We start from the raw sequence: 25,723 nt of genomic DNA, 5'->3' as shown, positions 1-25,723 counted from the left end.
CAGTCCTGCCTATCACTGTGTAGGCACAGGCACTTACACCATCACTGAGGGAAGGGCAAGCAGTGAGGCCTCTTGCCTTGGTGACTCCTCCCAGAAGCAGGACCTAGGCCTGCTGAGCCCCCATCCCACACCTGCAGCAGGAGGTTGGGGACAGAGCTGGGTATAGGTGAGGGAGAGTGGAGTTCCTAAGAGGGTGGGGGTGGGGAGTCAGGAGGAGAGGAATCTGTCACCAGCAGTCAGCAGCTTTGGATGCCAGGTATGTGGTTTGGCTGATGTCTGATGGCAATGGGTGGCAAGAAGTAGCCCCCAGGGCAGGTCCAGATGGAAGCAGGAAGACCCGCTAGGGATGGGGACAGGGGCAGTGATGGAGGGACACTAGTGAGGGACAGAATGTGCCACTGACCCACCTGTGATTTGACAAGGTTCTAAACACATTACGCACCTTTATGGACACTCCAGATGGTGGCAGGCCACCATCCTTACTGTCCCATCATTGTCAACCCCATCATGACTGTCACTCTCATGGCACGGAGAGATCACATGATTTCCTGAAGTCACACTGAGAGCAAATGGCAGAGCTAGATTCAAGGCCACACTAGGCATTTTCAACCCCTCTCTCAGTGTTCTGTGTTCTGCCTGTGACAACACGTTCTGTCCCACTAAATCCTCAACTTTCCCCCATCAGACCAGCCTGTGACAGCTTTTGGATGAAGAAACTGAGGTTCATTCAGGTGAGAGGACACCTCGAAGACACATGGTGACAGATCCCAGACACGCTGGGCTTAGATCCTGTGTTCTAAGATTTTAAAATCTGTGTCTCAGATTTTAAACACTTCTCCTGGCTGTCAGCATGATGCTTGCCCTGTGTGGGACAGTTCCTGCCAGTCACAGAGAGGAATCGGGGAGGAGAAAGGCAGGTGGGGGGGGGCTTCAGATCCTCTGCACTCCCCCTTGCCCTCTGAGCCTGGTGCACGCATGCAGAATACCCCCTCCCTCGGCTGGGGTCCCATCTGGGGGCCATAGTGGGAGTCACACCCCCAGAGGCTGTGCATTTGTCTGCCTCTGGCCCTCATAACTCTCCGGCAGCCTGGTGCTCAGGACAGGTCTGGCCTTAGAGAGATTTACTGCTCAGATAAAGCCATCTCCAGTCCAGCATAAGTAGCACTCACTTTTGATGATCTGAAAGGCCTTGCCCAGGCCTGAGAAGGCAAGGAGGGGTAGGAGGAGGGATGGGAAGAGGGGGAGGAGGAGGGGTGGGAAGAGGTGTGATGCTTAAGAAAACAAAGAGGACCATGAGCAGATATCAAGGAGACAAAAGCTTCAGAGGGAGACCATGCTGTCTGTCACCCCCAAAGTCTGTCCCTAGTCCTTCGGTGCCTCTCTGAGCCTGCAATGGGGATATAGGAAAGCCATGGTAATGGCCTTGAGGACTGAACTTCTGAGGGAGTGTGTGTGCCAGGGACTACCTACCACCCAATGGGTGTGGACACAGGCTCGGGGGCAGAGGAGGGATGGGGATCTTTCTCAGAACACCCATCACGTGGTGCAGAAGATGCCCTCTGCGCCCCCCCTCCCCAGAAGGACAGGTACAAGTACAAAAGTGACTGAAACACTGACAAGGGGCTGGATATGAAAGAGCTTGGGGCCTGCATTCAGGTTGTCCAGCCTGTGGACCTCTCAGGGCCTTGGTTTCCTCTCTGAGACTGGATGAAAGCTCTATTCACAGGGCTGTTTAGTGGTTCGGTGACAAGGGATCTAAGAAACTTCTCAAACTGTGGGGTGCTGAGCCTACATCTGATGTGAGCCAGATAAAGATGGCAGGCAGGAGCCTTGGGCAGGAGGAACCGGGCAGACTTTGGTTCAATGGGTTGGGCTGGAGGGAGGGGATTGCAATGTCAGTTAGAGGGACCACTGGGGCTTAAAGTATGAGTCAGTTTGCACCGCTCACCTCGTCTTCTGTCATATTTTCAGAGCCCCGTCATTTAGTCTATTGCCTGCCACTGTTGTGACCACGCACAGGCAGCTCTGGCACTCGGGTGTGGAATGTGACCCTTAGCACCTTACCATCCAGCCGTGTAGGACTTACAGGGCAAGCGATGCCCCTTACCACCTAGCCATGTGGTTCTTACAGGGCAAGCGATGCCCCTTACCACCTAGCCATGTGGTTCTTACAGGGCAAGCAATGCCCCTTACCACCTAGCCATGTGGTTCTTACAGGGCAAGCGATGCCCCTTACCACCTAGCCATGTGGTTCTTACAGGGCAAGCGATGCCCCTTACCACCTAGCCATGTGGTTCTTACAGGGCAACTGATGCCCCTTACCACCTAGCCATGTGGTTCTTACAGGGCAAGCGATGCCCCTTGGAGCTTTCTTTTTTTTTTTTTTTTTTTTTTTTGGTTTTTCGAGACAGGGTTTCTCTGTGGCTTTGGAGGCTGTCCCTGAACTCACTCTGTAGATCAGGCTGGCCTCGAACTCACAGAGATCCGCCTGCCTCTGCCTCCCGAGTGCTGGGATTAAAGGCGTGCGCCACCAACGCCTGGCTCCCCTTGGAGCTTTCTAACTTGCCCACTAGAGCTGGTACCACACTTGTCCCCTGAGTGTATGGGGGTCAGAGCAGGCACAGAGAAATAGCTCCCTGCTTTACCTAGACCTCTACCTCAGCCCTCCCACTGTCCCCAAGGTCCCGCTGGCCACACAGTCCTCCCTCCCACAGGCTGAAAGTTCTAGAGGGAATGACTTTCAAATGTGCAGAAGGAGAATCCATCCACACACCTTGAGCTGGGTAATTTATGAGTCAAATTGTGCTCCGTCAGGGCCCTGCGGCCCAGAAATAGATGTGGTCAGACGAGGTTCATGGAGCTAGCCCCAGAAACAGTTATCTTCATAGATGCCGGCCACCTGCTGGCAGGGCTGGCTACCAGCTGACCTTGAGCATCTCTGAGGGACAGCAGAGGCCCCTCAGCTTGAGCCACGCATGAGGCCTGAAGGGAGGACAGAGGTCTGTCTGTCTGGGGCACACGGGATAGCTGGTAACTGGTCAAGACACTTGGCTTCTCTGGGCTCTAAGCTCCTCCACTATTGTAAATGGGGCCCTTTGATGGCAGGGTTCACTCAGGGAATTCATACTCTCTCACGCCCCTTCCCCTCGCTATGCTGTAAGGATGTCACTGAACTTCTCATTCTCCAGCCTCCATCTCCAGAGTGCTGGATTACAGGTGTGCTCTGTCAGTTTTATGCCATGCTGGGGATCGAACTCAAGACTTCACGTGTGCTAAACAAGCGATCTACCAACTCAGTGATATCCCCAGCCCAGCAGGGGTATTCAAATGCCTGCTTTAGGGATCTATGTTTTAAGAGAAGACCCACTGGCAGGCACCCAGCTTCCATCCTGGCATACTCAGAGCACTAGGTGGCCCTCCAGGACTTTTCTGGGTTTAACTGTCATGGTGGGTCCAGGCATTCATCTAAAAATCCAGAAGGCCTGTCTTCATGCTGCACGGTCTCACCAGGACCAGGAAACCCCTTCAGAGGATCAGCACACTCATAAGGATTTGGTCTTCTGCAAAGGGCTGATACTATACTAGCTGGGACCAGGGTTCAAATCTCAACATCATCCCTTGCCAGCTGTGTGGCCATGGGTCAGTGACCTACCCTGTCTGCACTCCAGTTTCCTTGACTATGGAAAGGATCCTCATTTCTGGGGGTTGATGAGGGGATCAGAATAGGTAATATAGCTGACCAATGCAGCACAGCATCCAGTGTAGAGAAAAAAAATGTTTACTAAATAGTCACCATTATTTTAACTTCTTCCGGATAAGAAAGGAAATGATATACCATGTTGTTTAATCACCAGTGAAGGAACTTGCTTATGTTAGATGGTTTTCTGGGGGAGCTGAGATTTGAGCCCACAGTCTTTGCTGCAAAGGGAGTATGTCGTCTCCAACCCCACCTGGAGATGCATCTTAGAAACATTGAAGGAAACATCTTAGAAACTGTACCAGGAAGGACAGTTTCAGCCTGGCCTGTTTCCTGATGAGAGTTTCTGGTCAGTGACTCAGAGTGTTAGATCAAAGTGAAGCTCTGGACCGGAAAGACAGAGGGGAAAACAATACATCGAGCAAAGTTCTGACCCACGCAGCAACAGGGAGACATCCTAAGTCTTGGCTTCTTCGGACCATGAGTCAGAATCATCAAGCACACAAGGAAAGATAGACAATTTGTCCACTGGGGAAGAGTCCCTGCTAAAAGCAGAGAGGCCAAGGATTGCCCAAAACTCTGATGCTAGGAAACTTGAGTAAAACCATTGATGCAAAGGTCATAGGGTCAGTTTTAGGGGATGCTGGACAGATGTCATTGCAGGCCTTATCAGAGCCTTGAGTACCTGGCAGGTATTAGGACTTGTTAGGACAAGGCTGTTAGGAGTCACTGTCATTCCAACTGAACAGACCAAAAACCCCTTTTGCAAAGGCTAAGCTGCCAGTCAGGGAAGATTGCTGAGAGGACTAAAGACACATGAGGCCACTCCCACAAATCTACTCTAGAAGGGTCCCTGACACCTAAGTTGGGTGTGCCAAGCTTAAGAGATGGAAGCAGATGGGAGTCCAGAGCCCATCAGTTTCAGGGTTTTCTTGGATCAGAGACAGGGAGTTACTCAGCCATAGCTGCACAGCAAGACAGAAGCAGATTTGGGTACACATGAACGGAATTCAGTATGGATCAAGTTTGAGGCAGAGACCACAGGTCATATGTGGATTCCAGAACAGGAGTGAGTCCCCTGGGAACTTTGGGAACTACACACACAGAGAATAATGTTTTCTAATAGTTTCCAATAGAAACCCCCCAAGAATGGGAAAACATAGAGACAAGAAGAGTGAAGCCCAGTTAGCCTACTGCCCAGTACAACCAGCATGGCTATCCGCTGGTCTTACTTATTCTAAAACTATCTCGTCACCATCCATGCTCACTAGCATGCTCAGGCCAAACGGCAGTTCATCTTTACTGTTACATCTTTGAGACAGGGTCTCGTAGCCCATGCGGGGGCTGAAGTCCAGTTGTAGTCAAGGATGACTTTGAGCTTCTGGCCCTCCTGCCTCCTCCCTCACACTGTGGAATCACAGGTACACACCACCACACCTGCTTTCTATGGTGCTAGAGATCAGAGTTGGGGTTCATGCATGCCAAGCAAACCCTCGCCTTTGAATATTATAGATGAAGACTCAAAATGCAAGCTGACAGGCCAGCAATCCACCGTTCCACGTGGGTGACTGTCCTTGGACTCTGAGACATGGTCCATATTCAAGTTGGGGTTTATCTTTGGAGCTATGTAATCATTATGGGCTTCCCCTCAGTCCCCAGAGGCCTCTGAGGACAGAGACATGAACAAAGCAGACCTTTAACCCCTGCCGTGTTTCACTGCTTAAGGAACAAAAGAGCAAAGAGGACCTGAAGCCATTGCGGCACCGCCCACACATCATCAGTGGTGCATACAATGGTGTCTCGGAATATTAAACAGCCGGTGCTCCCCTCTGAACTCAGCTTGCCCCTGTGATGAGGGAGGGTCGGGGTCCTTTGCTGGGACTAGATGGGGTAAAATGGCAGCTGACACCCTGTCTTAACAGCCCTGTTCCAGATCTCCCTTACCCTGCCTCAGGAGCCAGGGCCCTGGATGCCACATGATGTCCCCAGACCATGGAGACATTTGGGGAATATTTGATGAATGATTCCAGCTAGACCGGGAGGGACAGGCGTCCCAAGATGCTCCCATCCCTGGCAGCAGACAACTGCTGAGCTAGCAGGAACATCCCGGTACAGGGCCATCCTTCTGTTTCTGGCAGGGGTGAAGCTCAGCAGCAGAAAAGAGAGCATCTTCCCCAAGCCTCTGGCTACTTCCGATGGAGAGGGGCATAGAGCAGAGTTTAGGACCCTTCCCAGCTCCAGGGCCTCCAGCTTGCTTCCTTCTCTTGGTATGGGCTACAAGGCCTGACTTCTGGGCAGGAGGGAAATTCTCTGGGACCTCCTCAGCATTAGAGGTTCAACAGCACCCCACTCTAAGCTCTGCGAACAGACACTCCTGGTGGGAAAAGGGCTCAAAGGACACTGCTGTGACATCTTTGGGGTGATTTTGTAAACTTTACACCAGTGGTTCTCAACCTTCCTAATGCTGCGACCCTTTAATACAGTTCCTCATGTGGTGGCGACACCCAACCTTAAAATTATTCCATTGCTACTTCATAATTGTAATGTTGCTGCTGTTATGAATTGTAATGTAAACCTTTGGTATGCAGAATATCTGATATGAGATCTCCAAAGGGGTTACTACCCGCAAATTGAGACTGAGTGCTCTAGACCTGCAGTGTCCACAGAAAAGACCAAGTTTGTCTCTGGCTTGTTGAGGAAGCTTTGGCAGAGTCAGGGCTCACACGACCCCAGCCCAGGCTGGAAGGTGAGGCAGCTGCGCTCTCCAACCCCATCACAGACTTCTGCCTGCATGTGTCTCAGTTCTGCCAGCCCTTACCTAGTCAATGCCATCTGCACCAGCTCAGTCTTAGAAGATGGAAGATGGCTTATGACTTCAGTTACCAGGGGTTGGGTGTGGGCCTCCAGAAGAACCAGCTTTACCCATCATGTATTGGGCCGCTATGTTGGTGAGGGTTACACAGATGTGCCCCTCCTCCATCTCTCTCTCTCTCTCTCTCTCTCTCTCTCTCTCTCTCTCTCTCTCTCTCTCTCTCTCTCTCTCTCTCTGTGTGTGTGTGTGTGTGTTTGCGCATGTGTGTGTGTGTTTGTGGTATGCAGAGCAGGAAGAATCAGGGAGTCTCTGGGGAAAAGGGGGAGGGTTGCTGAAGTAGCTAGAGGGGCCACAGAGGCAGATGAATGGACAGTGGGTAGGCATGAGAGGCATGGGCATACCTCTCTGGCCACCACTGGCACCACTCAACTGATTTCCGATGCTTTTTCATCCTGTTCCAGCCCAATTGACTGCACATGTGGGGATCACTTAACTGTAATATCCCCCGTGAGAATGAAACAAGATCTTAACTCTTCCTTGACTGCGGGGGCCCTAAGTGACCAGCCTCCAGCCTCACTGAAACTCTTTCTAATTTGTTTCCTTACACATCCATTTTGTCCCTGCCCAGAGCCTTTGCACGCGTTGTCCCTTCCCCGGCCTCCTACTGTCGTTCAAATGCCACCATATCACAGAAGCACCTCAGATCAGCCTTTGCCCACCATGCCTCTGCTTTATTTTCCTGTGGGTCACTGTCACTGCCTCAACTGATGTCACTATTAATCTGCTTGGCTGGTTCTTGGCCATCCTCTCTGGACTTCAAGGGTAGCAGCTTTACCTTCTGTTCATGGCTGTGTCTCCAGATGGAGCATGGAGCTACCTGATGAACACCTACAACCATTAGATGATCCAAAGGAGGCAGGGGCTGGGGTGGACACATACCTGTAATCCCAGCACCAGGGAGTCTGAGGCAGAGGGATCACCAGCTCTCGACTTTACAATGAGATCTTGTCTCAAAAATCTCAAGGGCTGGGAATTTTGTAACTCAGTAGTGAGTAACTTGCCTAGCATTTGCCCTAGGTTCAATCCCTAGCAATACACACACCCAACCAGACACATACGTACACACACACACACACATGCATACACGAGAGAGAGAGACAGAGAGAGAGACAGAGAGACACAGACACATACATATATAACCCCCACACACAGGTACCCACAGACACAGACATACAGATACATACCCACAGACACAGACATACAGACACATATACACAGACTCAGGCATACAGAGAGAGACACACAGACACCCAGACAGACACATAGAGACACCCCTTATACACACAAACCTGCCCAAAAGTCTATGTGTTACAGAGAATGACCACAGAATCCCAAAGTGCCCAATAAGTAGCAGCAGGATCCACAAACCAGAAGCAACTATCCTAGTCCCTGCTGCTGTGTCCCTTCTTCCTAGGGCTTGGAGAGCCAGCTATTACCAGCCCTGGCAATGCCCTCCTTTTCCCCATCTTTGGCTCAGCTCTGAGACTATACTGGGGCTCTAGACATCCCCGCCAGGATCTGCAGCTTCCCCTAAGAAACAGGTGGAGAGAGAAGAAGTAATGAAGAGCCCAGCTGGGAAGCAGGCTACTCCCTGGCCCCCTCAGCCTGTTTTTCTGCCTGTGACTTGGGAGGGCTGGGTGTAAGGCTGGCTGGGTGATGGCGGTGGTGCTGGAAGAGGGACAGAGAAAGGTCCCGGGGTGAGGAGGAGCCCAGAGCCTGCTTCTCCCTCCACCACCCGGGCCTCTTGCTAGCCTGTGATCAATCTCCCCAGCCAAGGGGAACTCCCCTAAATGAGCTCCCGTGTCCAGTGCTTGCGCTCCAGCAAGTGACTAGTTTTGCCGGGAGATGAAAGATGACTCGGCCGTGTTCCCGGGACGGAGGCGATCTCCATAAATCTGCCAGTGTGCTGGGATTACTTTGTGGGATTAATTATCTGTCCTTCAAACAAAGACCTGACCTCAGCGACCGAATGTCCCCAACCCGGGAGGAAGAAGTTCTGCACGGCTCAGAGACAGGGCTGGGGTGGGCAGGGCAAGCCCTGCCTTCCCCAGCTCCCTCCTGCCCAGAACAGCCAGTCAGCCTGGTGCATAGAGCCCTTCTTAGACCACCCCAGGTCTCCCATTTGTTTTATGTGCTAATCCCCTCCCCTGGTAACCCCCTCACCATCCTGGTTCACAGCTAGTGTGCAAAATTGAGACTGTGTCTACCACTTTATCAAATAGCTAACATAGAGGGATTTTTTTGTATTGTGTTTTTGCTATCTGTGTCGGATCTGTAAAATGGGAATAACTGGGGCCAGGCCTATACAGGCAGGATTGCCTGCCATTTGAATGAGGCAGGAGGCTCAAGAAAGACAAAGAGGTATGAGAGCCTCAGAGATCTAGATTTTTATGGTGTCATCATATCTTGGTCTAGTATGAGCCTATCATTACAGAACCTTTCTGACCTCAGTCTCCTCACCTGTGGAATGAGGCATTCTGGTACTCACTGTAAAAATAAGATGGAGGGACTTTAAGATGGCTCAGCCACATACGCCTTTGATGACCCCAGTTCAATCGCCGGGACCCACACAAAGGTGGAAGGAGAGAACAGAATACCCAGAGTTGTCCTCTGACATCCTGAGCACACACCCAGATACATACAATTAAATGGAAGCAGAGGAAACATCATGGAGGGTCTTTTACAACATCCTGTGTGGGACCTCCTAATTAAGGCTGAGAGGGAAGAAGGTGCTTCCATCCCACAGGGCTCACATTGTGCATGGCTCTAGCCAGGCCAGGGCACCCACCCAGGGAAAGTCAATGTTCATTTCAGCCACTTAGAGGCAGCTCCATGACAGTGGAGCCCAATTAGCAGTTCTGAGTCACTGTGCCTTGGAGCGCAGTTGACTGTGTGGTCTCTGGTTTCCCTGCAGAAATAAGGGAAACCAAGGAGTTCACAGTTATCATGGTTTAGGGATGGCTGGGGGTTGGAGCATGGCAGGAAGACCCTGGATATGGGAGCAGGTGACTTGGTGCCAACTGCTGTCTGCACCATACTCAGCCTGGACCACCAGGTTGCCACAGCCCCCAAGCCTCCATGCATCATTAGTGAAGCAGGAAGGCAGGCCTCTCACACTGTTGGTTCAAGAATGGGAAAATTGGGTAAAGGTCCCCAGCAGGTGCCAAGCCCATGTGAGCCCCTCCTCTCTGGGTACAGAGGTAATATGTTTGGGGTCTCTGTAGTTCATGCCCCAAGAGCCAGTGGATTGTGGGATCCCAGGGATTCACTGGCCACATAACCAGAAGGAAGACAATGCAGCAACTAGGTGGCCATGGCAAAGATGGCACTATCCTGGGCTCAGGGTGGGTGGGTGGTGACCAGTCGGTGAGAAGTGACCACCATATTGGTGGAGACGGAATGTGGAGTAAGGGGACACTAGCTTGTTCATATTAGTTGTATAGACAACACAAGGTTGGAGATCGTGAAAGGCTTCCTGGCAGAAGGGAATATAAAGAGAGGTCCTTGAGGAGGAAGGTGGAGAATGTAGGCCAGGTAGAATGACAAGGATGGCAAGGCTCCTCCATGCTCTTCTGAGCCCCCTACTTTGAGGACATACAACAGAAAAGTTGCCTCTTCTCTTGGTGCACTCGGGACCTTGTGACCTCTTCCAGAGACGGGGCTCTGTCTATGCCAACTTTCCAGCTGGGCTTTTCACCTTCTGTTTGCAGAATCCATTCGTTGAGGTCTCACAGAAAGATGATCTCAGAGCCATGATTTGAAGGGAGACCTGTTTGATCTGAAGTCGTGACTTAGTGGTTACTTAGTGGAACTTAGTGGTTCCAATGCCAGGATTACTGCTGGGGGGTGGGGGCATTCAGTCACTTGGCCTGAGGGTGTCATTGCCATTGCTCCAGGTGGGGTCAAGGCAGGGACAGTGTTCATAGATGTGGACTTTTTGGGCTGTGTGCTCCTGGGATAGTCAGAGGACCAGGGCTCTGGATTCTGCTGATGTGGAATGGGAAAGAAACTTGCCAAGGAGCTGGGAGCTGGGGAGAGCCATGGAATACAGGCAAGAGTGGAGTTTGCTTTTTCAGTTATGTTGGGTCTGCTTTCACCTTTAAAACTTTACTCTCTACTGCCCTACAGACATTTGTTCTCTCTCTCTCCCCTCCCCCCCCTCTCTCTGTGTATGCGTGTGCACATGGGCATTATGCATGTAGAGGCCCAAGGCTATGTTGGAAATCATCCCTCTTACTTTGTTCATTGAAATAGGGTCTGTCAATCAAACCCAGAGCTTACCAGTCTCTCTAGCCAACTTCTGGGGAATTGCCTGCCTTCACCTTCCAAGCTAGAATTGCAGATGGGCTACTGTGCCTGCCTGGTATCTGCATGGGTCTTGGGGATCTAAACTCTGGTCCTCGTGCTTGCATAGCAAGCACTTCAACAGCTGAGCCACCTCCCCAGCTCCTCACTGGTCCACATTTAAATTCTAGCTCTGACATTTACAAGCAGAGTGGCCTTGGGCAAGTTACAGGAACTCTGAGCTTGGTTATCTCATCTGTAAAGTGGGTACAGGAATAATGCCTCCCTCTCCAGGTGCCAAGGAGTATGTGAACTGGCTGGAGCAGGTGCAAAGGTAAAATGTTGGGGGAAGGCATTACTGGAGGGTTTCCCTTTTCACCCACGGCCCCTGCTCCCTTCTCCATAACAGCTGTTCCAACACCTTGTACACACAACTCTGCATGTGCATGCATCCCCACTAAATGCCATCACTTATGATTTCTCTCTCTTTTTCTGTCTTAGAGGAATAAAATATCTCGTCCCTTCCCATTTCTTTTATGACCCAACACTTGGTTTTAAATATTTATCTATTTTGCTGTAGGTGTACCTATTAAGTTAAACCGTAAGAAAGGGCTGACATTCAACCGTTTCTGACCTACAAAAGTAGCAATTTTATGTGCTTCCGCCTAATAGCATGTGGCTCCTTACTAATTTGGAATATTCTTGGTGCAGGACTTGGAAAAACCATCTCTGTAAAATGCCACAGGAAATCCCTTAGCCTTCACAGGCCAAGAGGCAAAACCGAGGACATTATATTAGTCGCTCTTTAACAAGAAAGAGAAGCAATTTCTACAAAAAAATCCAATGAATTTGGAATATAATAATTGAGCAGTGTCTTCTACCACAGGCCTACTGAGGAGAGGGAAGGACATGGGGGATGGATGGACAGGAGGATGCTTAACTGAGAGCCTTCCAGCATCTTCATGACCTGCAGATCAGCCGCAGACTCTCATCTCTAAAATGCTCTCTTTGGCCTATAGGCTGTGCAGTACGGGCAGAGGGGGGACTTGGCCCCCTTGTCACTGTGGGACTGAAGAAGGCCATTAGAGCTTCCATTTGCATATTGCAACTTTCCAGGGGTTTCAGATTCTCTAGAGCTCCCACAAGTCGTGGGGATTTCCCACCCCCGGGGATATCATTTGCTTGCTTTTCTAATGGGCTCCCCCAAGTTTGTTCTGCTGGTTTACAGGGATTTGTCATGTATTCCAGTCACGAGTCCCCTGTTGGTTTTAATCGCTGTAGAAATCGTCTCCCCATATGTCACTTGCTGTTGACTTTGCTCACACATTCCCATGGAGTTGACTGCCTTAGATGTTCACCCATTTTTCTTCTGGGGCCTATGCTGTTTGGGTGCCAACAAGTCCTTTTCTGCTACAAGGTCATGAAGATATACTCCCCTGCTTTCTTTTATGAGTTTTGTATTTCTCCTTTCACACTGAGGTCTTTAATCCATCCAGAGTCCACCTTGGTACATGGGGTTTGCTGGGGATCTGGCTTTATTTTTTTCCAGTTAGGGAACCAGTTCCACTAAACAAGTCACCCTTTCTCTGCTGATTTGTGGCGCCACCTATGTCATCTATCAAGTCCCTGTGCTTATACCTGAGTCAGCTTCTTCAAGCTCTCCTCTGTCTCGCAGGCCCAGCCATCTATCTTCAAAGATGCCCTATGTGGACTGAGCATGGGAGCATGTGCCTATAATCGCAGCACTTAGGGCCTGAGGCAGGAGGACAGGTATGAGAGCAAGGCTAGTGTGGATCCATAGAGAGGCTAGGTCTCCAAGAGTTAGCACCACTAACAATACATTTGGATCCCTACTGCCCTCTCTAAGCCAGCTCCCCAGGATGACACCATGTCATGCTGCCAGTACCCCACACCTCACGGACACTGTGGTGCTTAACTGGGCCATCATTCCTCTCTCTGGAAAACTAGACTCAGAGGTGGCTGACACCCACGGTACAGATGACACCATGTGATCGTTGTGATGACAACCATGAGGGAGCCAGTGAGAGATGACTGGGAAGAGTTGGTGAGGCAGGATGATTGACAGTCACCAAAGGCAGCCCTGTCTTAGTAGCGGCTGAGGGTCACGGGACACTGTTAAGAAGTGGGTCAGAGAAGGACTCCAAGGTGGGAGACTCTTGTGGATTTTCTGTAGGTCCTAGATAAGATCACAAGGGTCCTTCTAAGAGGGAGTGTGGCTGTGGGTGGGCAGGAGGGGGTGGATGATCATAGCCACAGCCTGTAAGGGCGTCAGTCACAAGTTGGGAGAGATGGGGGGTATCCTGCACCCCAAGAGGGAAGCGTCTGACAGCATCTCAGCCAGTAAGGTGTCCTTTCTCCACGGCTATGCAACACACGTCTCTTTGGCGGTTTACTAAGGATGCAACATCAAGCGAATGCAGACACAGAGAGAATGCAAGAATGCAAGATTGTACACTCCAACAGGGGTTAATACCCAGACCATAGAAAGAATTAAAAAAAAGCAACAACTCAACACCTTAAACCCAAGTCACCCAATGGAACAGATGACAGTGTGTGTGTATGTGTGTGTGTGTGTGTGTGTGATAAGTGAAAAAATCATTGATATTTGTAACTATTAGGAAATGCCCATCAAAAGTCTATCACACCCCAGTCAGGATAACCATCATTAAAAATAACAAGTAGTAAGACATGATGGAGAAGATGGGGAAAGGGAACTCTTATCCACGGCTAGTAGGAGTGTAAACTGGGCCAGCTGTTGTGGGAATCAGGATAGAGGTTCTTCGTATGAAAACAGAACTTCCATATGACCCAGTCTATCACTCCAGGGTGTGTGTCTGATGGACACTAAGTCAACACCCCACAGAGACACTCGCACGTCCGTGTTTACTGCTGCACTATTCCCAACAGCTAGGAAACAGATCCAGACGAGATCCCGGTTGACGGATGGCTGGATGAAGGAAATGGGGTGCACGTACACAGCGGAGCTTTATATAGCTGAAAAGAATGAGCTGTCGTTTTTTTTTTTTCAGGAAAATGGATGGGACTGGAGATTGTGATGTTAAGTGAACTAAGCCAGATGTGGGAAGACAGACATGTAGAAATGATTTTAAATGTATATGTGTATAGACATGAGAGTAGAAAGGGGGCCACAGAGAGGGAGGAATTGTCTGAAAGGAGAGAGGGGAGGAAACAAGAGAGGGTCATGGAATACAAGTAACATAAAAGCAGAAGAGGGCAGTGTCTAGGGAAAGAAACGGGTGGGGTGAGGAGGGCCGTGGGAGTGAATAAGAGCTCAGTGAAGATGTCATAACAAACCCACTTTTTTATATGTTACTTTTTTTTCTTTAGAAAGAAGGACCACAGAGACAGCTCCATTGGTAAAGGGCACGCTCAAGCACGGGCTTGAGTTTGGGGTCCCCAGACCCACATACAAGCCTGGTGTGCACAACTGTAACCTCAGTGCCTGAGTGGCAGGGACAGCCAAGGTCTAGAGCTCGCTGGCAGCCAGTTTAGTTCAGTTGCTGCGTTCCAGGGTCAGGGGAGATCTCAAGATATAAGGTGGAAGCCAGGCAGTGGTGACGCACACCCTTAATCTCAGCTCTCAGGAGGCAGAGGCAGGCGGATCTCTGTGAATTCCAGGCCAGCCTGGGCTACATAGTGAGACTCCATTCCCGGGGATTGGGATAAGGTAGAGAGTGACAGAGGAAGGCATTCACCATCAGCTTTGGGCCTCCACTCACATATGCACATGGAAAGGGGGACAGGAAATGTGTTGGTTCCGCTGTTCCTGGCCCCAGGAGATACAAATATGAAGACGGCATGCCCTGCGTGCCCATGAGACCCTGAGGCCTCTCAGCAAGTGCCCGGCGATCTCTGAGTGCCTCCAGCTTCTTTTGGTCTTGGCTAGATAAGGGAACAATCCCAACTTTTTGTCCTCAAGGCGTTTCACCTCACCTTCAGCTCCCCTAATCTGCAGCCCAGCTGGTCTGTCTCTCTCATAGTCATCTTGGCCCCTTCTTCCTGGGACATCTTTGTCACCTGGGCTTCTGTTACTCAGTCTCATCAGGGTTGCCAATACTCCACATTCCCACACTGGTTTTTGGACAATGCTCCAGTCCATGTGGGGCTGGCATCCCTGAGCACTTGCTCTGCACCAGGCACAGTCCTAAGTACGTCACATGTACACATGGGACCCTCAAGAGTCCCCATGAGTCCTTATGTCTAGACCATGAATGGCCTGGGAGACCACGACTATGCTTACATGCTGATTTCCCAAGCCCCTCTCTTTTGAGTGTCCTCCCGGCTTTGGCCCTGTCTGTGAATAACCTATATTATTTTCCCTTGCCTTGACTCAGTGCTTCCCTTTCATCAGTCACTCTGAAGGAGCCAATGTAGGAAAGTGTTACAAACAGCCAGCTTCTCAGCCCCACCAGAGGTGACTAGAAGCCATATGGCCCATGGTGACCTCTGTAGCTAGGAGCACCATGTTATCTCCTGCGGCCCAGCCTGCTCTGCTCTCTTGGCTCTAGAAGGATCTGAACCAGGGCTAAGAGGCGTTACAGATATGAACACCCAAACAGACCTTATCCTGAGTGGAACTGACAGAAATAGAAACTGAAGGAACTCAAGAAGAGAATAAACAGCTCACCATGCAAGTCAGAGCCATTTCACACCCCATGTGTCTGCAAGCCCTGCCACTGGACATCAGTTCTTGGGAGTATGTATGTCACAGCTGGGGATTCAGCATTGGGGGCATGCTCAAAGTCCTTTCCAGGACCACTACTATCCTCAGCATCCTCTGGTCCCAGGGAGGACTTCCGGTGTCCACACCAGTATCTGGTGGCTCCCTAAAGCTTCTTAGGCATCCCTGAGTAACACCTGGGCAATTCTGTCCCTGAAGACTTCAGAGACCTCAAACCCTCATTTGCTAGACAGTCCTGTGATTCTCAACTAAACGGCTCTTGCTGACATTTAAGAATCAAACCACCACCGGGGGACAAGTCGCAAGGCCTTTTAAAACAACACTTGGCCAGCATCATTTTTACAAAGGGCACTTCTAGCTCAGGCTTCTGGGCTCCAGAGTATGTCACTGGTCAGGCCCTCCAGAGTATGACATCTTTATGTCCTCCCAGAAGGAGGGGCGGCAGGACCAGGCATCTGGACTACAGAGTCATTGGATCCCACCTGTCTGTTTCCCTGACAAAAGCAGCCCCTTCGGGGGCCCTAGGGTGGTACACAGCCAGCAGAATGTGAATGTTCCAGGAGAAACTCATTCTGTGCCTGTGTTTGCTCATTTCAATCAATGTCTGCAAGTATCTGCTTGGGAATCTCTGTCTTAGATATTGGTCAAATATTTGAATGGGGAGCAGCTAGTTAATTGCCTTAGGCAGAGCACTTGACAGTGAGGGAGATAGAGGGGTGAAATGGGGGCCTGGCAGGAAGCCTGGGGGTGGAGCCCAGATTCCCACAAGGGAATAAGGGATCGGGGGGATACAGGGAGGGCAGGCATGTTTGGAGAAGAGCTGTGCAGGGTAGGGAGCTGGAGACAGTGCCCAGAGCCCACCTGCTGGTTTCAAAGCTAGTTTTACTCCTTGTCCTGTGACCTTGTGCAACCTGGACTCAGTGTCTCCATCTGAAAATGGGAACAATAATCACAACAACACCTCACGGGGGTCTGGGAGGACTCAAACATCAGGCAGGTGAATTTTAGACTTGTTCTCAAGCACCGTGAGATGTTAACTACTGTCCCCACATCACTATCCTTAGGTCACTAGATGACTTCCCAATGTGAGTCCCAGTTTGCAAGAGGGTGCTCGGGCTGAAGGAAGAGGAATGTCTCCTTGAAATGCGAGCCCACACTCTATACCTTCTGGCAGGCAGCGCTTCCCCCTTCAGCCCCTCTATCCAGGGGAATGTTCCGGAGGGACTGCCTTGCTGAACTCCAGATGTGCTTCTTACAGAAGACACACTGCAGGCTTGTGGCGGGCTACCCGCACTGTGGGTCCTCCCCAGGTCTGCGCTGGGTGTGCCTGGCGGGTGGTGACACTGGGGCTAATGGAGAGATGTCTTCTCTTTCTCTCTGTCCCTCTTTTCTAAAACACAGACTTGATAGGGAAGATGAGGCAGGGAGAGCGGGATTAGGACCTGGCGCCTTGTCTGTGTCGACAGAGGACTTCAGGGTGGAGGTACCCGCACTGCTTACAAGGGGTCACAGCACACGGGGCTCTAAGTTGTGACTATGTGGGGCTAAGCTCCAAGTGCAGAGTATGGGGAGAAGTCACCCCCATAGGCTTCAGGATCATGGGGAGGCCAGAAACGTGAGGCCATTCCAGTGGCTACACGGTTCTGGCAGGAAGGGCAATGCATCACCCTTTTCAAGCAGGAGATACTCTGACAGGGGAGGGCAGGCAGGAAGGAAAAGCCAAAGAACACGTATACCCACCACAGGCACTTCTAAAACTCTAGGTGGGGATTTAATGAGAGGGAGACCAGTTATACAAGCAGGAAGGAGGGCATGTGCCCATGGAATCTGTGTCTTGAGGCACCTGTGTATGGTTTTCCTTTTCTTTCTTTTTTTTAAACCAGGCTGGCTTTGAACTCACAGAGATCTGCTTGCCTCTGCCTCCTGAGTGCTGGGACTAAAGGTGTGCGCCGTCCATGCCCAGCTGCTGCTGTTTCAGTAGTCTCATATGTCCCAGGCTGGCCTGGAGCTCACCATGTAGCTGAGACTGACCATCCTGCCTCTACCTCCCTGGGTGGAGCGCTGTTGCTGGGATTAGCGGAGTGTACCACCATGCCTGGTTTCACTAGTGCTGGGGAGGGCTCTCTGTGCTTCATGATAGGCAAGCGCTCCACCATTTAAGCCACGTCTCTAGTCCCTTCCCACCAGGCTGGGGGGACGGTTTTTTTGTAGGTGTTCATCAACTAGACTGCCACTCTCTGATCTCTGATGCTGAGGACAGATAACACCTTGAATGCCTACTATGCATGAGGCCCACACTATGCATGTTTGGGGGGAGTGTTACCTGCATTAACTCTTTCAGCCCTGGCAATCGCCCCGCTAACATCCTTATCCCACAGATGCCGAGATGGAATCACACCTGCCCAGGGTCATGGGGGTATTTGAGCCCAGGCTGGCTGGGGGTAGATCTGTGGCGATGGAATCCTCTCTCTCCCCAGGGCTCTGGCCCCACAGTAGGCTCATAATAAATAATGATGACAAACACGCTGGCAGCCACATAGGTGCAGATGTCACTCCCTTTGGTTCCCCAGGGAAGTCATGAATCATAGATACACTGGGTAGGAGGTGGCTGACTGCCTGAGTGACTGGAACTCCATCTGGTAGCTACCCCTCCTTGCAAGGCACTCCAGGGGGGCCCCTACCTGCAGCCCCATTCTGATCCTCCAAACCTCAGCTAAGCTGAGCCCAGGGACTCAAGAACAGTGATGAGGGGTGGGTGACTTGGGGCTTAATATCTTTGTAACCATATTGCAAAGGGGCAGGCCTAAGCGGGAGCCTTACGCTTAATCTTTCTCTTTTATTGCTTTTTCTCTTGTATGATTTAACCTTGCACCAGGTATCAAGCTAGATAAATAAAAACTTTTATTTCAGATTAGCCCCAGCTGGGGGCTGCCTTGAAGGCTGAGCAGTCATTCAAGGCATCTGATGAGAAGGCAGCAGGGAGCTGGGCTGTCTAGTGGGGCTCATCCCAAGTTCAAAGGCGCATAGGGATATCAGATCGGGACCTTTTTCCGGGTAGGTGCAGCAAGGCTGTGATTAGTGCCTGAGGCCTGGGAGGGAGGGCAAGCTGCCAGGACACAGCCTTCAGGCATATCTATGCACCTGTTACCTGCTCCTCCCAGTACAGTTTTATTCTGAGGGTTTCACCTAGCTGGGCCACACTGCCTTCCCTGATACATCCTTTACTAAACCGTGAGTGAGCTCACAAGGTCAGTGATGCCAGCTCTCCATTCCAAGATGGTCTCTGGGGCTAAGCATGGGGCCTGGCATATGGTAGCTACTCAGTGGATAACTGAATGAATGACTCCTAACTTCCAGCTCTGCACACAGACCATAGGCTGACATGATTGCCTGGTGTCTAGGGCAAAAAGGCGGGAGTCTGGGAAGCAAGAAACCTTTTGGTTAGAATCCTGGGCATGTGCTTAAGTGGGCTTCATATGCTCTGTGCATTTTAATGTCTTTTTTTCTCTAGGAGGGCTCTAGCCAGTCACACTGTGGATGGACAAGAGATGATGCCATGGCCTAGGAAAAGTGTCCCCTGTGTGCAGAGAGACAGGCAAGATGGTCAAAGCTGTGTGAATTATAATAGCAAATTCTCAAGTTTGCTTGGATGAAATAATGTGCCGTAGTGGAGATGGGCAACTGATATCACATCAGCAACATGAGAGGATTTGGAATAGAGTGGCAGATGCATGTCTCCAAAACATGGGACTTTAAAAAGTAAAGTTCAAGGACAACTACGTGCAAGTAGTGTGTGATGTACATAGACGTGACATTTTCCCAGAGCAAGGGGATGAGAAAGTGGTGAATTGGGAGGTGTGGCCCTGCTGACCCGGAGGACAGCAAGTGGTGACGGAGGGAGGATCACTCAGGCAGAGGAAAGGCTTGAGTAGTGGCCTTGCTCTCACAGCTGGTGGGCTCTCCCGTGTCCACGATATCATTAAAGTCAAGAATGAGTTGGGTATAGTGGCCAACCCTTGAATCCCAGCACTCAGGAGGCAGAAGCAGCTGGAATCCTGGGAGTTTGAAGCCAGTCTGGTCTACAAAGTGAGTTCCAGGACAGCCAGAGCTACATAACAGAAAGACCTTGTCTAAAATAAAAATAAAGTCGAGAATGAAATAAAACAGCCATATTGACAAGGAGCAAAGAATTCTGCTTAAATCGATTCTGAGTTACGCCGAGTGAAGGGAGAGAGAGGACCTAAATGACATGGTGGCTAGTTTTATAATCCTTCCAAGACCCAAAAGGCCTTGGAAGTTCATTCAAAGATGAAGACAAAAGCACAAAGATCCAGAGGAGGGAAACAGGCTGCTGTGGGGGTGGATGGAGATGAGGATCTCCCATCAAGCCACACTGTAGGGGTGAGTAGAGAAGATGAGGATCTCCCATCATGCCCCACTGCTGCAGCCACCTCAGCCAGGACTGGGTCAGAAGAGTTGTCAAATTAAAGGGTCCATGACTTTATTCCTGTCCAGTGGGTAAACATACTCAAGGGCCAGCAGAGGGGGACGCCGAAGGAAGTGTCCATAGAATAGCAGGCACCTGGGAGACCAATGTCCCCCAACTAAGGGACATTCCTGCCTGAGATGAGAGCCATAAAGAAGACAGGGTGCAGAGAGGAGAATCCCAGACTGTCCTCGTCATGAAGCCTTTGTAAAGTCCCCTTGACTTGTGCAGTTCACGGGAAGTCAACAAATGGCAGGCTGCAGCTTCCTGCCCAAGGGACTCCTGGGATCCATGTAAGGTCTGGGCGGATCCTGCATACACAGGTGGTAGTAAAGATTGTTTGCCTCAGAGGTGGTGCGCAGAGCATCACCAGAAGGGACGGCAGGCAGGGAAGTGGTCCTGAGCAGGGAGGAGGAAGGTCCAGGGGAAGCAGTCTGTGGACCTCTGGGGTTCACCCGAAGGAATGGAGGATAACGCAACATTGTCATCAGTTTGGTACTGGGAGGCAGGGCACTGTGAATAATGTTCAGTGTGCTTAGATGATTCAATTCACCATTCCCAACCCAGAGGCTGTTCCCTAAGTACTGTCAAGAGAGAGCCAGAGAATGCTGATAGGCTGCGCCTTGGACTGCACACGAAGCACATTCCCTGCAGCTGTGGCTAGAGAGACAGACAGCTTCTCAATAGATAGCAGCTGGCAGAGGACAAGGCAAAAAAATCCCCCAGAGGCCGATCATTGCTCTGGGCTCAGCTGGTGATGTCTGCCAGGGTGAGGGATGGGGTGCTCTGATGCAGGTGCTGATGTGGGTCTAGGGTGAACACCCATGATTGTAAATAGATCTGCTAACCTCAAGGTTTTCAGCCTAAGCCTCCAGCTGAACTCTGGTCAGAAGTGTGCGTGCGTGCGTGCGTGCGTGCGTGCGTGTGTGTGTGTGTGTGTGTGTGTGTGTGTGTTTATCCTCCTTTATTTGTATTATCTATTTTCACATTACCACTAAGGCCTGCTCACACCCTTTTAACCTTATCTTATTTTGGAGAGGCTGTGAAGAGAACTTGGTCTGTTAATGAGCTAATATTTATGTCTTCCTATTCTGATCCATATGACAGAGCATTCTGTGAACCCCTGCTCTGGCCAACCAGCCATGCCCAGGAACCCATTCTTTTTTTTCCTTCATGCCCTCAATCAACAGCCCTGTTACGGCTCTCCAATCTGCCCTACATGTCTCCTTGGCCAAGCCCCCATAGGCCAGCTACATGCTAGGCCTGAAGTCTGGACCTTCCAGTTAGCCACTGAGTTACCACAAGCCAGAGGTTGGGTGTGTCAGTTATATTCCCAAAGTAGTTCTACTGCTACACTTTCTCTTTCTAGAGGGAGGAAAATGCACAGCAGCCTAATCAGAAGGGCTTTGACGTGTGTTACTGGATGGTCTCCCACAATGGCTGCCCCAGCAGGCTGTGGCCAGGGGGCTGATGTAGTTGCTGTTGTATGTATGTGTAGGTTTGTGCAAGTCTGACTATAAATAATTATTCCCCATGTGTAGGCATGCATACTTGCATATGTGCACCAAATTTCCCTCCCAAACAATTCGTTTAAAAAAAAATCTCATCTGATAGCAGATTCAGGAAGGAGCCCAGTACCTCACTGTCCTCCATCTTTGTGCCTGTGTGACCCTGCAAATGAGGTCGATGTGCTGTAAGATGGTGGGGGAGGGGCTGAAACCAGCATACTTCTCATTTATTCTTTTATTCTAGGCTAGTTCTTCCTAAGCAGCCTTGTTTTTTCACTATTCCTATCGCCCTACTCCACCCAACAAGTCCCTGGAGACCCTTGATCCTAATTACTTCCTGGATGGTACAACTTCAATACCACACACACACACACACACACACACACACACACACACACACACACACACACAGGATTCACACATAAAGAGTAAGCCACTTTCCACCCTCCTAAGTAGGAAAGTTCACGCTCTTGGTTCCTCAATGCCGCCTGTGGAGAACACATGCAGAGCTTCTCATAGTGAGGACCCCAGTCTGGCGATATCAGTGTCACCAAGTGGCAGTCACTTTACACAAAGTTCTCACCAGTTTTGCTCAGCTTTGTAGGGATTTGATGGACAAGTCAAAGTTGTATGTGGTCAGGGTGTGCAACAAGGTGCTTTGGCATGTGTAAGCATTGTGTGTGAACCCCATGGACAGGAGACGGCTACACCCGCCAGCTTGCCTAGGCCTGATCTAGGGTATGTGATGACATTGCCTTAGTTCGCTCCTCGGCAGGTTCAGCACGCAGCATGTCAGTATTAGACTGCACTGGGCAGTCTCCAGGACTTGTTCTGATGCATGACCCTCTTAACAGGCTCCTCTCATCCCCCACCTCCCCATCTCAAGGAACAGCCTTCCCTCTGTTTCTATGAGCTCTTTATCCCGATTCCACATACAAGTCACACCGTGGGGGAAACTGTCTTTTGGGAAACTCTCTTATTACACTTAGCTGCAGTGAACACGGGGCCCTTACTTTGATCTTCACAGTTCCTCACCTGGCCAGGGGAGACGGTGTCTCTTGGGTGCCAGTAGCATTTGACATTGAATTGTGTCCATCTGGGACTTCAAAGATATATTGCAGGCCAAGGTTAGGGAGCTAGGAGTGTGGCTTAGTGGTAGAGCTCTTGCCTAGTATGTCCATGGCCCTAGGTTTCATCCCCCAACCATTGAAAAGAGAGGAAAATACACATAATGACAAGAAGTCTCAGACTCCTTCCTGGCCAACACCACCTGCCTATTGGAGCATGGTAGCTGGCTAGGGCTGCCTCCATCTCTTGGTGGGACATTATAACATCCTTCCTGTTGGGTTTGCCTGCTTTAGCCTGTTACTATTCACACTCTTGCCATACTGAGCATCCCAAAACCATGCCCAACTTCCCTCCCTCTCCTGCTGAGCCTGAGTGGTCCTCCAATGCTCTCATGACCCAGGTTGGCCCTCTCCATGCCACGCAGCTGACCCTGCTACCTCCAGTAGTTTGTCTCCTCACCACCTCAGTTGCTCTGCGCTCAGCCACAGACTCACCATAGGTGACAGGTGTGCCCACTCCCCTCACTCTGCCCACCATGCTAACCCCCCATTCATGGCCCGTGGTGCAAATCAGCTTCTTTGGCCAAGCGTTGGCAAGGCTCCCACTCCCAATGGTTGGATGTGCAGTACCTCATAGAATTTTCTTATTTCTTCTTACAAAGGAAAGTAGGGGGTACCCTGGGGGAGCCCCAGCCCATGCTGACATCTAGCCCTACCTCTAAAGGTGCAGCCCAGCCTCTTCTGTCTGTATTACGGGTGGGCAGTTTTATGTAGTACTGGAATGCTAATCAAGCATTCGATCGCCTGAGCTACATCCACAGCCCCAGGGTGACTAACCCCATCTTATAGGCAAACACCACAAAGCCTGCAGTGAGTCAAGCATCCTCCTGAAATACAACCCCAGCAGGGAGCAAAGCATGTCCTCAAACCCATAGCTTTAGATGTCAGATCCCGTGCTCTTCATGGGGAAGACAGTGTTCCTTGAAGTAGGACCATCTGTGTTAGAGGAAGGATGTGGCCAGGGAGTGTCCACTAAGGCTTCAGACTGGGACAAGAGCCTTGGAGCCTGGCATGAATAGGATGATGCTGCTAGTGCCCACAACTGTAGGCACGGGAAGACATGGGGCCCACGCCAAGTCCTCTGTGGGAAAGAACCTTGTCATTCATCAGGCTCAGTGTGGCCACGAGGGGCTGAGAACAAATAGATGGAGATGGAGCCATAACTTACTACTGAAGGCCTCTTTGTTCTTGGCAAAACAGAGGGGTCATTAGTGGTGGGGAGAGAACTTGTGGGCAGATATAAATCCCCTTGCTTGTGGTTGATAAACAACCCTGAAGGGACAGGCCCTCAGGTCTGGACAGGTTGGTTAGCTGTATGCTCTGGATCTTAGCCTGGGTCTGTGTGTAACTGGCTGGGGCAGGTGGGTCTTGCCACATAAAGCCAGAGCCCTTACAACCAGGCCAGGCAGTTGAGGTGCCTGGGGCACAGGTGGCCTCCAGGATCCAAAAATGACACTCATTTCATGAGTATATATTAGTGTCCACTTTGGGCTGGATCCTATTCTGGATCCCAGAATGGGGACATGGTAGGAGGCATCAGAGGGGTTCAGGGGGTACAAGCACCAATTCCTACAGATGCTCACCCCAGACTGGCTGCATCTGCACTGCTTTGGGTTCTCTGGACTTATAGCAAAAGAGTGAGTAACTGTAGGTTTACTGGAAGCCCGCAACGCTCCTGGCGCCCTGTGATCCTTGGGACTCCAGGGTCTTTCCCTCCCGCTGCAGCTACCCCGCCCCCATCAGCTGCTGGTAATATTATCAAGGGCAAATGCTTACAAAGTGTTCTCCACGATTTAGCTAAGCTCATCACATGAGCAAGTCACGTGGTCCATAAACCACCTCAACACAAGCACTCTTCCTGTTCCTAGTATGAGTGACAAGTGAGACAGAGACCCAACCAGCACAGCCGGCTCAGGAGAGCATGCCTTCTCCCTTCTTGAGCCCCATGGCTTTCTCTCTTTGGGGAAATGCTCTGACCACATCCCTCTCTTTTCTTGGGGTGTGGGGTGGGGTGGCCTGACTTCCTCCTCCTCATCTATTTGGCTCGCCTGGACACGCCAAGATGACCCTTCGAGACAGCGCACTGAGCAGGGATGCTGTAAGCAGGTGTGCATGCTGCAGGAACAGAGCCGATGTTTGTGAGTGGGGCCAACGTAGGCCCTGGACAGCGCCTCGGAGCTGTCATGGGTCAGTGTCTGGGTGAGGCATGAGCTGGGCATCTCCTCACTCAGAGACATCAGTTCACTCAGTTGCTGTTCTACACGGTCAAGGTATCTATTAGTGGGAAGGGCGCCAACACATCTCCTGCAGTGATACCCCGGCGACACCTGAATGCTTGATGGCTGCAAGTGTGACTAGAACATGAAATCAGACAGGAGTAGTTCTGTTTGTTCCAAAGTGATGTAAAAATTGCCACCTCTTCACCAAATAAGAACAGAAATCCTGAGCACTGAGGGAGGTTAGATAAGGGTCAGCACATTCCAGGCTCAGAGCCCCAGAAGTCCTGCAGCTTCAGAAGTTGGACAGTAACAGGACACATTCCTCTTCCTCGGGCCCCCAGACACCAGGGCCTTTTAACCCCATTTCTCCCTTTTATGCTTGTCCCCTTCCTTAGCAAGGACTGTAACTGGAGGCAGGGCTCAAACACCACTCCATGTGGCCCACGGCTCTTTGAGCCTGAGGTACCAGCAGTAACTCTCTTGGGATATGTGACAAATAATGCAGACTTTGGCTTACCTGACACAATAGTGTAGCCAATCCCCCGGGGTCGTCCTTTATCCTGGTCCACAGCAGTGATCACCCGGACAGTTGTGCCCTGGTTGGGAGAGAAGAGGGACTTGAGTTCGGTCACCTAGATCCCAGACTGCTATCTTTGTTTGTGGACATCCCAGAGCTCCTAGTTTCCCTCCTCAGGCCAACTCCCAACTACAAAGTTTTCCCGGGAAGTGGGTACCATATGTCATTGCTCACGACTCCAGTGGCATTGTCCTCAGTCCCCACCCCCTCATAGCACTGATGGCCAAGGG

The 25,723-nt window shown here is 50.8% G+C and overlaps 1 protein-coding gene across 1 annotated transcript in view; it reads right to left on the bottom strand.

The window, feature by feature from the left end:
• The window catches only part of Cdh23 (cadherin related 23), a 365,574-nt gene that overhangs the window by 185,218 nt on the left and 154,633 nt on the right, over positions 1-25,723 (bottom strand). The window contains 1 exon segment of the mRNA XM_040732605.1: positions 25,434-25,512. Coding sequence (XP_040588539.1) covers positions 25,434-25,512 — 79 coding nt within the window.

Source organism: Mesocricetus auratus, unplaced genomic scaffold (assembly GCF_017639785.1).
Source record: "Mesocricetus auratus isolate SY011 unplaced genomic scaffold, BCM_Maur_2.0 Super-Scaffold_100027, whole genome shotgun sequence".
Classification (NCBI taxonomy): domain Eukaryota; kingdom Metazoa; phylum Chordata; class Mammalia; order Rodentia; family Cricetidae; genus Mesocricetus; species Mesocricetus auratus.
The sequence above is the reverse complement of the archived record's forward strand: the minus strand, read 5'-3'. Positions and strand labels throughout refer to the sequence as shown.